Source organism: Oryctolagus cuniculus, chromosome 2, assembly GCF_964237555.1.
Source record: "Oryctolagus cuniculus chromosome 2, mOryCun1.1, whole genome shotgun sequence".
NCBI classification, from domain to species: Eukaryota; Metazoa; Chordata; class Mammalia; order Lagomorpha; family Leporidae; genus Oryctolagus; species Oryctolagus cuniculus.
This window is the reverse complement of record NC_091433.1, coordinates 19,088,074-19,102,927: the sequence shown is the minus strand read 5'-3', so window position 1 is coordinate 19,102,927 and position 14,854 is coordinate 19,088,074. Positions and strand designations below refer to the sequence as shown.

General features: G+C 40.1%; 1 protein-coding gene across 10 annotated transcripts in view; it reads left to right on the top strand.

Moving 5' to 3' along the window:
- Positions 1–14,854, top strand: part of PPARGC1A (PPARG coactivator 1 alpha) — a 705,391-nt gene that overhangs the window by 587,640 nt on the left and 102,897 nt on the right. Inside the window, exon 1 of one of the 10 annotated variants that reach the window (XM_002709377.5) lies at positions 11,624–11,886. The exons of 5 other annotated variants lie outside the window; for them this stretch is intronic. In XM_002709377.5, coding sequence (XP_002709423.1) covers positions 11,839–11,886 — 48 coding nt within the window. In that variant the 5' untranslated portion in view covers positions 11,624–11,838. Of the gene's footprint in view, positions 1–11,623; positions 11,887–12,662; positions 12,976–14,854 lie in introns of those variants that run through there. 4 more of the 10 variants (XM_070069600.1, XM_070069603.1, XM_070069602.1 and 1 more) reach the window with 4 other exon arrangements.

The following is a 14,854-nucleotide window of genomic DNA, read 5'->3' as shown; positions in this document are numbered from 1 at the left end:
AAAAGATTTACAGAATTGTCTTTGGAATGTTCTGGAAGGTATTTCTAATGGTTTTGTAGCAAGCAAGGATTATAGAGCGTTTAATGCAGGGTAGTACAAGCTGAGCACTGTGAAGCTCCAAGGATTGCTCTCCACAGGCTGTGATGTGAGTGGCGCCCCCTAGAGTTGTGCACTGCTATGGCCCCATCCACTACCCCCTCACAATTCCCAAATTTCCTGATTCCATAACTTATTAAAATTATTTGCATCTATTAAATCAAACTTGAGAGTGAAATACAAAACTTTAAAGGTTTTCACTCTTACATAGGGATATTATGTACATCACACACATAATTTTAAATTGTCTAGTAGCTACATGTTGAAGAGATTAATTTTAATCTTCTATTGAATGCAATATAATCAAAATATTGTATCAACATGATTCAATAAAGTATTGATGATATTGTACATTGTATTTTTCATGCTAAGACTTTGAAATCCCAGATATATTTTGCATTTATCAGACATCTTAATTTTGACTGGACATATTTTCCAATTTTAGCATCTGTGCTGCTGAAGTGAGCACAACTGGACATATTTTCAAGGGCTCAGTAGCCATATGTGGCCAGCGGCTACCATACCACACAGTATGCAAGCTGTTTACTGACTTGTCAGCATTCTAGTCCATAAAAAAAGTTATTCACAAGAAAAGAAGATTCCTAAGACAATATAATGTTTCATTTGTCATTTTATCCACTTAAAAAGTGATTGTATGATTGATCACAAATTTGTGAGAAGTATGAATGCTAAGACAATTTAGTTGATAGACCACTGGTGGCAAAATTGACTTTATATCGAGTTGTTTTGCTCCCGTGGCTTTGTTTTCCATTCTTCCTTCTGTGTGTATTTCAGATACCATCATTTAAAACATGATGTGGTACTTTACAGCTCCTCTCACATTTGCAAACTTGCGGTATCTTGTCAGTTTTCATGCACCATATGGATGTCTTATTTCTTAGAGAAATTCTTGAAAAGCTTATGGCTGGGGAGCTTTGTGACTGGCCTATTGGAAACAAAAACTATTTTCTGCTCTTGCTGTGTCTGCTTTTCCCAGAGGTTGAGCCAAGGCAGGACAAGTGTAGGACTGGTTTTCACTTTGCTTCAGGTAAGCAGAGAACCCAACAGACATTTGGCATTCCTACAACCTATGGTATCTCTGTCCTTCATAGGAACTCAACTCAGTGAAGGACTGCAAGAAAGAAAGAGTCGTCTGCTGTGCTTTGTAGCAAAAGGTTTTGTTTTGTTTTTTTCATAAGAAGCAGTCAAGGAGTAAACTTATACATGTACTCCAGTGTTGTTTGATTTTCAATTGAGTATTGAGTATTTATATTGAGTAGCAGATATCATTGTTGAGAATTTATTCTATGCCAAGTACTGGGCTCTGATTTATCTCACTGAACCCTAACAACAGTGGTGTAAAATAGTTGTTTATATGATTATCTTTATGCAGGAGGTGTTTGGGGTTTAGATAGTTTAGTTCATTCCCCTGAGATCACACAGGTGGCAGGTGAGTGGCAGTTCTGCATCCTCCGACTCAATGCCCATGCTTCAGAGAAGGGAACCACATTGTTTAGCTAAATCACTGACACTTTTCAATAATGAATTTTGAACCAAGAGCAAATATACTAAAATTTCAGAGTTGGAAGCTTCGTTCCTTTTATTTATTCAAGAAATTCATACAGGCAACACCTAATCCTATCCTATCTTTTAAATAGAAGAGAAAACAGTTCTAGAAAGTGGCTTAGTACAAGGTCAAACAAACAAACCCAGACATCAGGTTCCTTGATTCCTGCTCCACTGCTATTTGTCTAAGTGGTTTGATGGCCTCTTTAGGAAGATAGGTCGGATATTTGAAACTTTTTCTTTTAACAGAAAGGCAGCAAACTTTCTAGTTTTGTGGTTTAGAAGCACTTCTTCGTGCATTTAAATTTTTTATTGGAGTATAATATAAATACTGAAAGGTGCACACATCATAAAGGTTCTTCTTGGTGCATTTTCGCTAACTGAATACACCCACGTAACCAGCAGTGACAAGCCTCAGTAGCTTCCCAGAGCCCCTTTTCCCATGACAGATGTACCCCATACCATTAAACCACCACCAAGGACAACCTCTCTCTCATGACTTTTAGCCATGTAGATTAAGGTATGTCTGCATCTGTGCTTTGTGCAAATGGAATCATATATCATTTCTGCTTGTGCCTGCTTCTTTTGAATCACATTTTGTTGGTGGCATTTACCCTCCTTTTGGTATATAAAAATTTATTCTCATTGATGCACTTGGCCATATTTCTAAAGCGTTAGATAAGAGCCCCCCAACAACCATCATATTTGTGAGTGGAAGGGATGATATCCTTATTTAACTTTAATTATTATTTAAATTGAATTCTTTTCTGGAAAATTACTAGCTGGAGTTTTGTTTAATTGAATCTGAAACAAAATAGCAATGCTAAAATATGGTGTCTCAGTGGTTGTAACTCTTAACATATCCCAGCAACCCACTTGTGTGTTCTGTTTTTACATCATATGTGACACCCAGTCATGCACTGGGGAAGGCCAAGGCCCACTGGCTGAAAATACCACAGGAGAGTGTCCGGGTGACGCTCCCACTCAGTGGCTTTGTGTGGCTGAGCAAAAGGTTAGGTGGGGCCTATTTTTAGATGCCCTGCATGGAAACAAATCTACTAAGATGGATGATGGATGATGGAAGGAAGGTCCACTTCAGTTTTTTGGTTTTTTTTTTTTTTTTTTTTTTTTTTTTTTTTTTTTTTTGAAAAGAGGTAGAAAAAAATATCTGTTTTGGTCATTTGTGGCCAAGTTCACCTTGGACTCGTTAAAGAATAATAGAACTTTTTTGGGTTGTTTCAAAGGGACTCTCTTGTCCCTCTCCATGTGTGGATTATTTCACCAGCATTGAAATCAAGATTTCTTTTGTGGGTTTTCTTCTTGCTTCTTGGCTGGATTGCAGGACAGTAGGGAGTGCAGTAGCGTTTGCCTGTGAGCATTGCTGCTGAGGATTATCAAGGCCTTGTCCTGATGTGTATCATTTACCTGGTCTTCCTTTGTTTACTCCCAGGTCATTGTTTCTCTCTTTCCAAATTTCTGGTAATGAATTCAGTGTGCCTATGGCCTTTCTTTCCACCCTACAGGAAAACCTCTAAGCTGGGTGGTATTAGCACTGAAGCTCCAATCTTCTACCTCCTGCTAAACGGGGCTGTATGTACAAAGAAAATAGTTGAACAAGAAAATCCTGTAACCCAAAGAAATACATAGCCTTGGTTTAATCATTTTCTAGTAATGCCGTGATAAAATATTAGACATGGGACTTGATTTCTTTCCTCCATGACCTACAGTAACTCCTCAGCTGATTCTTTCCAAATTGAAAAGAAGTACAGTCTTCTTCTTCCACATAGAATGAACCTTTTGTTTAAGGAAGAGAAGCTGTAATGGGAGGAGGCAAAGGTGTTATTTTAAGTTTTTGTTTCCATAGATGCTGTACATCTCATTCCTACTGAGAAAATCCTGAATTTAAGATTTACCCTTTCTTTTAAAACTCTCTTTGGACAACAACATTTGAAGTCTGCCATAAAACCACATCACATGTTAGCATGTTGCATGGTGTCCCTCTGCAGATCTACATAAACACTACCATATCATTTGTGTTTTTCATACCTACTGTATAGGCAGGGGCTGGCTTGATCATATACACAACACACACCGTTTGACAAATTTAATGATAAAATGAAAGCATGTGGTTTCTCTCGGACATTGAACTCAACTTGGTGAAAAGCAGGTCTCTCTAGAAGCCAGTTTTCTGACAGCCAGTGTGTGTGGTTGGAAGTCTCCTCTTTCACAAGTTCTCCTGTGTTCTTCAAGAATGGTTAGTGGTGAAGTGTCCATATTGCCCAGAAAGTAATATAGCTATGCTTCTCCTGCAAAGTTGAGCGACAGTTACCTTTCTAGAACAGAATCCCTAATCTCCAGTGTTTGTGTAATGAGACCTTTGGATTCATACCACATAAGGAGGGCTTTCTGAATTGGCTATATTTGTCAAGGCCGATCCATGTTGGAGCACTCAGAATCGCAGATTTAATTAAATCTGGCCATTTCCTTTGACACATATGGAGACTGAGTCTTACAATCCCTATGTGAACTGCCCGAGGTCAGATTGCTGGCTGGTGACTCACCGCATGAGGGCCCAGGTTCTTCCTGTCCTCTCATGGGGTACATCCTGAGCCACAGATACTCTGCTCATCAGACAGACTTGAGCCTTGTCTAATCCCTTGAAATCTCACGAGGTTGGCCTTGGTTTCAAACTCATCACTCTTACAAAAATTATCAATGATCAAAATAATGGTCACCCAAGTGTAGGAAGAGAGACTTATGGGAAAGGTCCAGGCAAATGCAGGAACGCCAACTTGAATGCAGTGACAGTAGGGCTGGCTTGCACGTGAGTGTGGTGGGCCTTCCATGGAAGAGAAGATGGGTCAGCCCTTGAGGTGCTCTTTGAGGGCCCAGAATGAGCAGGGCAGTACTGTGACAGCGTGTGCCCAGGTGACTCCACATGGATTGGCAGGTTGTTTTCCGGAAGTTCCTTGCAAGTCACTGGCTGGGAACGTGGACTGTGTTTTTCTTATCCAACCCATTTCACTTGTCTTCCATGGGAGCCGCATAACTAACAGCTCTTCACCTTAGCCTTCTCTGATCGCCCTTTCTCTAGCTGGTGGAATTTCGTCTCGAGGCATTCTCCTACTAGTTTGGTCACACTCTTTGTAAGATATTCCTATCCTTTTCTCCTTGGTATATGCTTCTCTGTTAGTTGCTAGAATGGAAGCAAAATAAGACTAATAAGTAGGCGATTTATTAAAAGTAACTGAAGTTCCTTTACACCCAGGATTATTACATTTTTGAAGGAAATGTATAACTTAAGTGATGAAATTGCAACTTAAGAAGTATAGAGAAGGTGGTAGTGGCTTCTAGGGGCAGTGTCTTGAGCCCAACCCCGAGGTAAGTTGGTAGAAGTTGAAAACTTTCTTCTCCCTACAATTCTAGGCTAAGAAGTTTCTAATAGTACTGGGTAGTAACTTCTCTCAATGTAGCTCCTAAACCTTGTATGCTAAGTGGAGAAGTTGTTGGCTTTGATGTAATAGACAGATTGCCTTCATTTTAAACAGGAAAGGGTCTTCAAAGGTTCATGGAAAATGCATAGTATGGAAAAACCATGCATGGATTTCAGAATTGTTTTCAACACAACAAACCTTGCTTTAATTGCATTTTTTTCTATGAAACATTTAAAGCACCTTCATATTTGAAACTGATACTGGATGTCAGAGGCTACGTATTTATTGTTTTAATTATTATTTATTTATTTGCAAAGCAGAGGAAGAGAAAGAAATGTGGGGAGCTCCCCCATCCCATGTTCTGGCAACAACTCCATGGCCAAGCCAAAGCTGGGAGTCTAGAACTCAGTCCGGTTCTCTGAGATAGATAGTAGCAATCGAATCACTTGAGCCACCTCTGCTGCCACCAGAGTTGTCATTAGCAAGAAGCTGGATGTAGAAGTGGAGCCAGGTGTTGAATCCAAGGGCTCTGATATTATGGGATGCAGGCATCTTAACTGGGGTCACAAATGTCTGCCCCTGGGGGCTGTTTCTGTTTGCTCCATTCCCCGAGTATTAGGGTGGCATAGCTTTAATTCTGAGTCCCTCTATTCCTCTACAAAGAATAGGGATATTCTTCTTCTGAATGTAAATATTATACATGTTTATTACAGAAAAATTGAAATGTTGTACCCCTAAATAAATTAAACAGTACTTATAATAATGCCATAATGCACTATGAACAGCTTGTTATATACTCATCTCCCTCTTCTTCCTAAATATACACACACATATACACATTTATATGTAGGTAAACTGCTTATAATTATTGTTTCTTCATGCCTAATTTCTATCCTTAATATATTTTGAACATTTTCTGATTATACTATTAGGTATATTATCCAGAATGTTTTAATGATAGCATAATTTATATATATATGCATACTGGTCTATAATTTATTTAACTATGCCTATTAATTTTGAACATTTAAACTTTATCAACTTTTCAATAATATATATGGTATAGCCTTGACTATCTTCACATAAAAAATCTTTGTATATAACCCCCTGTTATTTCTTAAGATGAATTTTTAGGAAAATAAAATTTCTAGGTCTATGGAGCTACCTGTTTTCAAAGGTTTTAATATGTAGTGCTGCTTACCCTGTAGAAAAGACTACTTATGACCTCTACCAATAGTGTTTGATGACTTATTTTTCTTCTTCCTCTTCTTCTTTCTTTCTTTTTCTTTTTTTTGAATAAACTGCCACACACAGAAGCAGTCATAGTTGTGGTCTTCTTGGTTGAGGTTATTTCCTCAAAGCTCCTATGTCTACTTGGTTAGCAAATAGAGAACAAGATTTTATGTTGCCACAAAATTTAGCCTAAACTTGAAAGCTTTTTGCTTCCTAAGATGAGAATTTATTTCCTTTCTGCCTTTCCTATGTATGTGGGATGTATATTCACTCTATTACAGTAAAATTCAAATATTGAAGCACTGGAAAAACCCATAATAGAAACAAAAGCAAAATAATAAAAAACCTTCTAAGGCTCTGTGTGGTAGGATTAATAAAAAGAAAAAGGAAGGAAATAATGTCATTTATTCATTTTTTCCCTTTTGAGGTTGTTTGTAAAATATAATTTCTTCCCTAAAAGCAGGAACAGTTAAACTAATTAGGAACCAGGCTCTAGAAATAAGTTTGACTACGAACAGTTTTTTAGATTCACAATTTGTGTGCCTCCATTTTGTCTGGTTCTTTCTAACTTCAGGCATAGGAATAGAATATCTTACTGAATGAAATGTTATTGTACTTCAGCAGCACTTCAAATGTTTAAATAATGACAAATTTAATAAAAGGTGATATGCCTTATTTTCAGTTTCAGTAAAAAATATTGCTAAATAATCCTATTGAGCATTTCTTATCTAAATAATCAATATCACCTTACATTATAGATGAATTCACCTAATATAAGGAAAGTAATTTAAAATATGTAAATATTTCACTAATATAGCAGATTTGAACATTAGACAAAATCATATTTCAGCCATCCTTTATTACCTTTTACCTGTGTGCTTAATAAATACACTTCTTGCTTTTTGTTTACAATAGTTCAATTGACTACAATTCAAATTAATATTCACATGATTTTGTCTTAATTGGAAGAGTACCCAAAGCTCACTTTGAGGTCCAAGTTAAAATAGAGAAAGATTCAGTTCAGAGATCCAGTCTGCAGAAGGTTTCATTGGAGAAAAGAGATGTGTCGCTGAGGCCATCTATCATGTCTTATTTATTAAAAATCAAGAACGAAAAAGAACAGCCAGGAGGCATTAAAACTATCTACTAACTTTCCTCTACTCGTTGCCCCAAAGGTCCTTTGTTCACCTTTATCCAGTTTTGCATAAAATAAGATTTAATATTAGAATATTTATAAAATAGGGCTTTTTGTTATACCCTACCCTGCTACCAACTTTTATTCCTTGTTCAATCTTGGCTTCAAATCAGATACCCAAAGTGCGTGTTCAGAACCTAATGTGGGCTATCATGATCAATTAGTCCCTCTAGAAATTAAAAGCAAGCAATTGAATTCCTGTTAGCAATGATTAACTCTGAAAATACTGGCATTTCCAAGCAAGCCCCTTTCCTTGCTGGGAGAATGCTCCAGGCGGGCAGCATTCCCAGGAATATTAGTTTCCAGGTCTGTAGATATTCTTTTGGATATAAAGTTGCCTTCAGGGTCTTCTGTATGCCTGGTTATTTGAGGATGATGATCATTCTTATGAGACATCAGTTCTTCCTAGAGGAGTTTTTGCATGTTCTGGTCAGCAGCTTTCTAAACTCTCACCCTGCCTTATTTTCCTCAGTTGTAAAATGGGTACATAGATAATGTGTATTGGAAAATTTTGAGGATGACAGTGATTGAGCTATGGAGTGTGAATTGCTGACCTTAATGACTGACCGGTACAAACATGGCAGTATCTGTTTTTCTCTCCACCTTTCTTCTTTGCAAAGATTCAGCCTTAACTTTTTCTTGCATAATTTATTGTAAGCTTCTATAAGCCAACAGACAAAGATTTTTGTACTAGTAACTCTTCACTTTTGAGTTTCCTTCTGTATTCACCTGCATACAATATTGATGCCAAACCCAATTGCTTTTGCTATTGGGTAAGAGCTTCGATTTTTGGTTTGAGTTTGATTGTACTTACATATTTTTTTTGATTTGGACAATTGTCTGAAATATAAAATGGCAAAACTGGGAAATCCTGTAATTTGGAAGAGGAGTGGGGGAAAAAACCCAAATGTTACACCTTTTATTTTTTGTTATAGAATTGAGAGTTTCTCTCTCTCTCTCCCTCTCTCTCTCTCTCTCTCTCTTTCAACTACCAGGAATGGGAAACTTTTATTCTGCCAAGGGCCATTTGGATATTTATAATATTAGCCTGCTATGGATTTATTAAATTTTGAGTCCCACTTGTGGTTGCCTTGGCAGGGCCATACCACATACAGCCTGTGGGCCAGATGTTCCCCACCTCAGAAAGATTCCCCTGCCTTTTCCAGTGCTGGGGTCTTGGGACATGTTAACAGAACCACTGAAGGCCAAGGTGCTATCAGAAAGGAATCTGGCCTCTGTGTAGATATGAAATATTACTGCACTCAACAGATGTTAATAAATACCTCTTTCTATCATTGAGTTAAAATGGGTTGACTTAGGTGTGAATTATAACAGACGAGGTTATAAGATGTGTTTTAAGGCATAGAAGAGGAATCTGAGTATGGAGAAAAATGACATTGCCTTTTCATATCAACTTATTCTGTGTTTTTAAGTGCTATCATCCCCCCTAAAACTGCAAGCATCCTTGTATACGTGTCATAAGACTTCTTGGCAGTGCTTGCAATACATCGCTGTGCCCACAGTTAGGTTTCAATAGAAACCAAACATTTGGGAATCTGGGAGACAGGCTTGGAGAAGAGGTGAAAGAAGGGTGCGGGGAGAGAAGCAGAGAAGTCAAGGCGGTGAGAATTAAATACAGACAGAGCCCGGGGAGCCAGAATAGTCTCCATTTTTCCTGAGAAAAGAAACAAACCAACAAAAAAACTGGACAGGAGAGAATTTTCAACCTGAAGAGTTAATAATCAAATTCTAAAATGTCTAAAATATCCTTGTCATCAGAGTTGGTTTTTTTTTTTTTTGAGGCTTAAAGAATGGTAGAAGTTACTCTAATTTGTCCAAGAATCCATTTAAATATTGATTTGTGCAGTAGTAGAAATATGTGGGGGAGGGGAAGCAATAGGCTGTAGTTTATAAGTCCTTTAAGTAGTTTGGCTTCTCAATCAGCCTCTTTATAACGGTGAAGGGGAGATCAAGCTTGTATAAAGTCACCCCTGGTTTCAGTGGATGTGCTGATTTGATTTTTAAAAAGTGGGATTAGGTGACAAAAAAAAAGAGAGAGAGAAGAAAACCTCAAGAACACTATGGGAGCAGCTTGAAATGTCAGAAACAATAGTACAACATGTTCCAGTGTAAAAAGATACCTTTAAAAGGTGTGAATAGGATTTGAAAAATATTGATAGAAGCCTGGCATTGCCTGAACACAAAGAAAAGCACTGGTGACTATCAGAATGCAGAGATCACTTGATAATAATTAATAAACATTGACTCTTCTCAGCCAAGTGAACAATATTATTTCACAGTTGAGTGTGTTGGGGGTAGAGCCAATGACCTTTGTCCTGAATTTTAATAATTTACTGAAGTCTTACATGAAATCAGAATATAATTGGGAAGAAAACGAGAGTTTCTTTGTGGGGAGTACAGAGTCATATTGCTAATTGCATGGATAAAAGCATTCCCGAGGTTGTATGTTCCAGTTCTTTCTTGATTTAGAAAATTAAAACTACAGTAATTTTCTGCCATCTGTAAAGAGGGAAAATGTGCCAGTGAAATGTCTTCAACTAACTTAAAATGTCAAAGCTTTTGGACATGCTTTTATGTCCAGTAATGACAAACTCTCAATTTCATCACAGTGTGAAGGAATTTATAAGCAACTTGTTGCAACTACGAGAGTAGACGAATCCCTTGGAATATATATGGTCCACTAGAAGCAGCAGTCTGCTGTTTCCTTGTTTTATTTTGTATTTCTTTCACTTTATTCGGGGGGGGGGCGACTTCATATTTAAAACGTACGTTAGAACCAAATGCCATGTTTTTCTTCTTTAGAAAGAGATGGTTAAAGAACCTGTCAGTGGAACCCCAGGAGGAGTTTAAGTGAATGGTGCTTTACATGTTCTTTTTAAATACATGGGGATTTTTTTTTTTCAAATAAATAATTATCAAATAAAGAAGTGAGCTGATTTTAAAAGTCTACTGGGTTGTCAGTTTTATAAAAACATGTCTGTTCATAACAATATTTATGTGTGTGTGTGTGTGTGTGTTTGTATGTGTGTCTCCAGAACTCGAAGGGGTTAAATCAGCGACCCGTCGTGTTACGGGAAGCGATTTTCTGCTGTATGGAGTACCTTGAGTTTGTTATGTATTCAATATGTAGTGTCATCATAAAACACTTGCACCTGCCTTAACCCTCATTGTCTCAAGGTACGAGCTGAAAAATAAGTGGAAGAGGAGCTCACGAAATGAATCTTTCAGCTGATAGTGGGTCGGTACTTTTCCTTCACTGCACGGACATTCTTGATTTCCAGTGCAAACTGCACAGCCCAGGGCACCAGGGTTGGAATCCAATGTTTATTCCAAAAGGCACCCTAAGGCAGTTAGAGAGGAAATGCTCCATGCAGACGGAAGGCAGCCGGGACGAGGCTGTTCTGGGCACAGCAGCCCAGGCTGTATTTACTAACACTTGTTTTCTGGGAGCCTATGAGAGGAATGGAAATCATTACAGGGAACCTCAAAGCATGGGGGTTTGTGGCTTGTTCTCCTTATATGGAGCAAAGCAAACTGCTGCAACACTTCGGGAACCGGTGTTCCCTCTTGCCACGGGGACAGCCGATTTCTGGGCAGAGGACTTGGTTTAGAGCTTAGCAAATACAGTCTGTGTTGTTGATTAAACAAACCCCAAACTGCCCCCTTTGCTGCTTTCAAACAACACCCTCCCAGTAGAAAAGATCTGATAAAAATGCATCATGTGATAAACTCTTCCATTAGTCCCCTAAATGAGCTTGAGTTCCACTTGGAGATCTTAAAGTCTCCAGGGAAGCCACATTTGTGCTGAGAATATAGTTACTTTGTCATGAAATAGGGAGCTTTGTCACTTGCTTGTTTTAGGAGGAAAATAAATTAAAAAAAAAAAAAAAAAAAGATTGCAGGGGGATTCTGCTTGTTCCATGGCCAGGGCTCCTTCTAGAGTGTGGGCATTCAGAGCTGCCTTTACCCACAGCCTGATGCTTGCAGTCTCCAACAATCCAAGTGTTTCCTTTCTTTTTCTTTCTTTCTTTTTTTTTAAGCGTTACTTCACTGAGGCAGAGGGCTGCCTCTCAGTGACGTCACGAGTTTGAGCAGCAAGCAATACAGAAGGGAGGCTGAGTGAGTGACAGCCCAGCCTACTTTTTAATAGCTTTGTCATGTGACTGGGGACTGTAGTAAGACAGGTGCCTTCAGTTCACTCTCAGTAAGGGGCTGGTTGCCTGCATGAGTGTGTGCTCTGTGTTACTGTGGATTGGAGTTGAAAAAGCTTGACTGGCGTCACTCAGGAGCTGGATGGCGTGGGACATGTGCAGCCAGGACTCTGTATGGAGTGACATCGAGGTGAGCTGGGGTTGGGCTCGGCACTGCAGCCAGGACTGAGCGTCCCTCGGATGCACTGATTCCTGTAAGGGGGGATGGGCTTGGGGAGGAGAGGAGGTAGAAAAGTCTCCGGGGCTGACAGCCTGGAGCAGGCAGGCAGGCAGGCTGGCGGGAGCTTTTGGAAGGGAATCTCAATCTTATCTTAACTCCTATAAGTTTGCTATTTTAAGGTGGCTCTGAGATGCCTCGAGCAAATCAAAGCTTAGCTGCTGTCATCAGTATCTGTTGCAGTTAGAAACTCTTTCCATGTGCCTTTGGCTGTGTTTCCACTCATATGCAATATTTATGCTCCAAGATATTGATATCAATCAGAAGCCGAAGTCTTTCCAGTGGTGTTTAGTGGCCTGCTTGGAAAAATGCCATTTCCATTTATAATAAGAGAAGATAAAAATATTAAAATGGATGTGTTCAAATATAGTCCGTTTTGACTGGTCTGGATTTCTTTCCCCCCCGTCTCTGTCTGTTCATCAGACAGAGAACTTAACAAAATCCTAAATAATCCTGCTGGGCTATTTTAGATTGCTTTTCCCACACAACAGAAAATAACGATGCTGATTCCTTTAAAACTCCGGCTGTGGTGGGGAAAAGAAAAAAAAAAAAACCGCCTTGCAGTGCAAGGTTTTCCTTTCGCCTCGGTGGCAGGGACGCCAATGGTTAAATCTCCGTGTACCACGAGAGCTGCCTGAAGCCGGCGAGAGAATAGAGTTTATGCAGGACTGTGTGTGGAGCTGCTCGCTGCTCGTGTAAAAATAGACGGCAATACATCAATTCCACAGCCTCTGCTGACTACAATTCATACAGGGGGAAACACGCAAGCGCGCTCGTCGTCATCTCGGGAGTCCGGCAGGGGGCCCGGGGACCTGGGCGTGTTTGCAGGCAGCACCACGCGACGTGCTCGGAAAGTTTGGGCAACTTGGGAAACAAGCAGAACTTTTCTGTGCACTCTGGTGAGATGGAGCCGAGTGGAACTGCACCGAGGATCCGAGCTGCTAACAATGAATCTGGCGAGGGACTTCGGGTGCTTCCTCCGGGTGGCTGGAGGCACGTAGGGTAAGGGGGAGGACCGAGTGCCACACGTGATTGGATTAAATAAGTTGTCCACGCGGTGCGGCGATACACATCTAAAGTGAAAATGATTCGGCCCAGGCCGGCCGGGAATGCATTTTTCCTCTCTAGCGAGGCATGCCCTGGCTTCTTAACTCCTTGCTGGCTTTGTCAGTGTTTGCTTCGTTCGTCCTCCCTTGCCTTTGGCAGATCCCACTGGCCGACTGCGGTGGTTCTTAACCGGGTTGCGATTTCTGGGTAAAGCGGCATAGATGCGGCTCTTGCCTATGTCCCGTGGCTGTCGCGAGTCAGGCTGCGAAGTGGCTTTGGAGTCCTAGCTGTCTTCAGTAGCCAGAGTGTCCTGTGGGTGGCTGGCTGGCTGGCCGGCCGGCACTGGAGGTCTCAGCTGCTTTAGTTTCATTTTTTCAGCATGGATTATTCCTGCCGCTCCTAGGAGTTGATTGAGGAACCAGATCATAAGGAAATAAGGAAATGATCATTGGGGTTCCCGCAGTCATTTTCAAATCTGCATCAGGACCCTTTAGACAGTAGCTGCTGAGTTTTGCTTTGTTTTTCTTAAGGAGGACAGAGCTCAGGCGAATTGTCCAGCCATGGACTGAGTCGGCGGCCAGCTGAGCCTGGCCAGTGACTCCTCTGTGGCACTGTAGGCAGCCAGCTGCTAGAAGCCCTGCCTCCGTGGCTGCAGCCGTGGGAATCACCCCCGCCGGTCTGAAATATTACGAGCAGCAGGTTGCACAGACAGCTTTCATTTTTTGAATCGTTAATGTTTGCTGTCATCCTAAAACGCATGATGCCCTTTTGCACATAATGACAGGACAGCACGTTGGTTCATAACGGCCTGTGGCACTGGAGCTACTCGGAATCCTGGGTGTTTCACAGTTTAATGAAGGTGATGTACAAGAAGGTTACCAAGATTGATAGAGACAATGCACTTGACACATACTCCACGGAGACTGTCATTCCTTACAGCCCCACCTCGATACCCCCTTTCCCCTGTCTCCACTAATTTTTTTTTTCTTAAGAAGACTCTTTTTGTCACTAATATAATTAATGTGACCAAGTCTACTCCTTCTCCTCTCTCTCTTTAAAATTTACCATCAATGGCACAAAAACCTCCAAAAGGTTAATGGAGAATTATACTTAATTATAATGATTCATTATCATCAGTGCAGTTAAGCTAATTTATTGTCTGCTCCTTAACTAAGAGAAAAGTCTGTTGGGGTGAAATAATGTACAATAATTAGCCTTTTGTGTTTGGCGATTGCTTTATTCTCTTAAATCTCAGTATAAAATTCAGGCTACAGTTGTGAAATTACTGTCATAGTTGCAAAGAGACAATAGAGACAATAGAAGGTGTCTGTGTAATTGCAGTAAACCACACCTGTTACAGATGTATAGGGAAGCCATAAATATCAGTGTGTCAGATGGGGACAGTTACAGGGCTCGGACTGTTAAGTCTGGCATCATCCAAAGGCCAGATATAAATTAATAACAGGAACACTTGCTACTACTAATGGTTTTAGATTAGCAGGAGAATACCACATTCAGAACCACTGATTTTATTAGCATGTCAGCGTTGGCAAAGAACACATATACTTTTTTTCCCCAACCAAAATATAAAAGCAGAGAGAGAGAGAGAGAGAGAAAGTGGAAGGAATATGTAGATGATGGGGTAGTCACATACAACCAATTGATCTGGTCTGTTCAGTGGTTTTCAGAAGTTTTTTAAAAATGCAGATTTCTGGAACGGTATGGGGTGTTGAACCACTCACTCCTGGAGAGACAGGAAGATGTTGGCTGCCACTCAGTGTGATGCTTCAGCATTCCTCCACAGGGTTGCTGACTTCCACTGGAGGAACAGAAG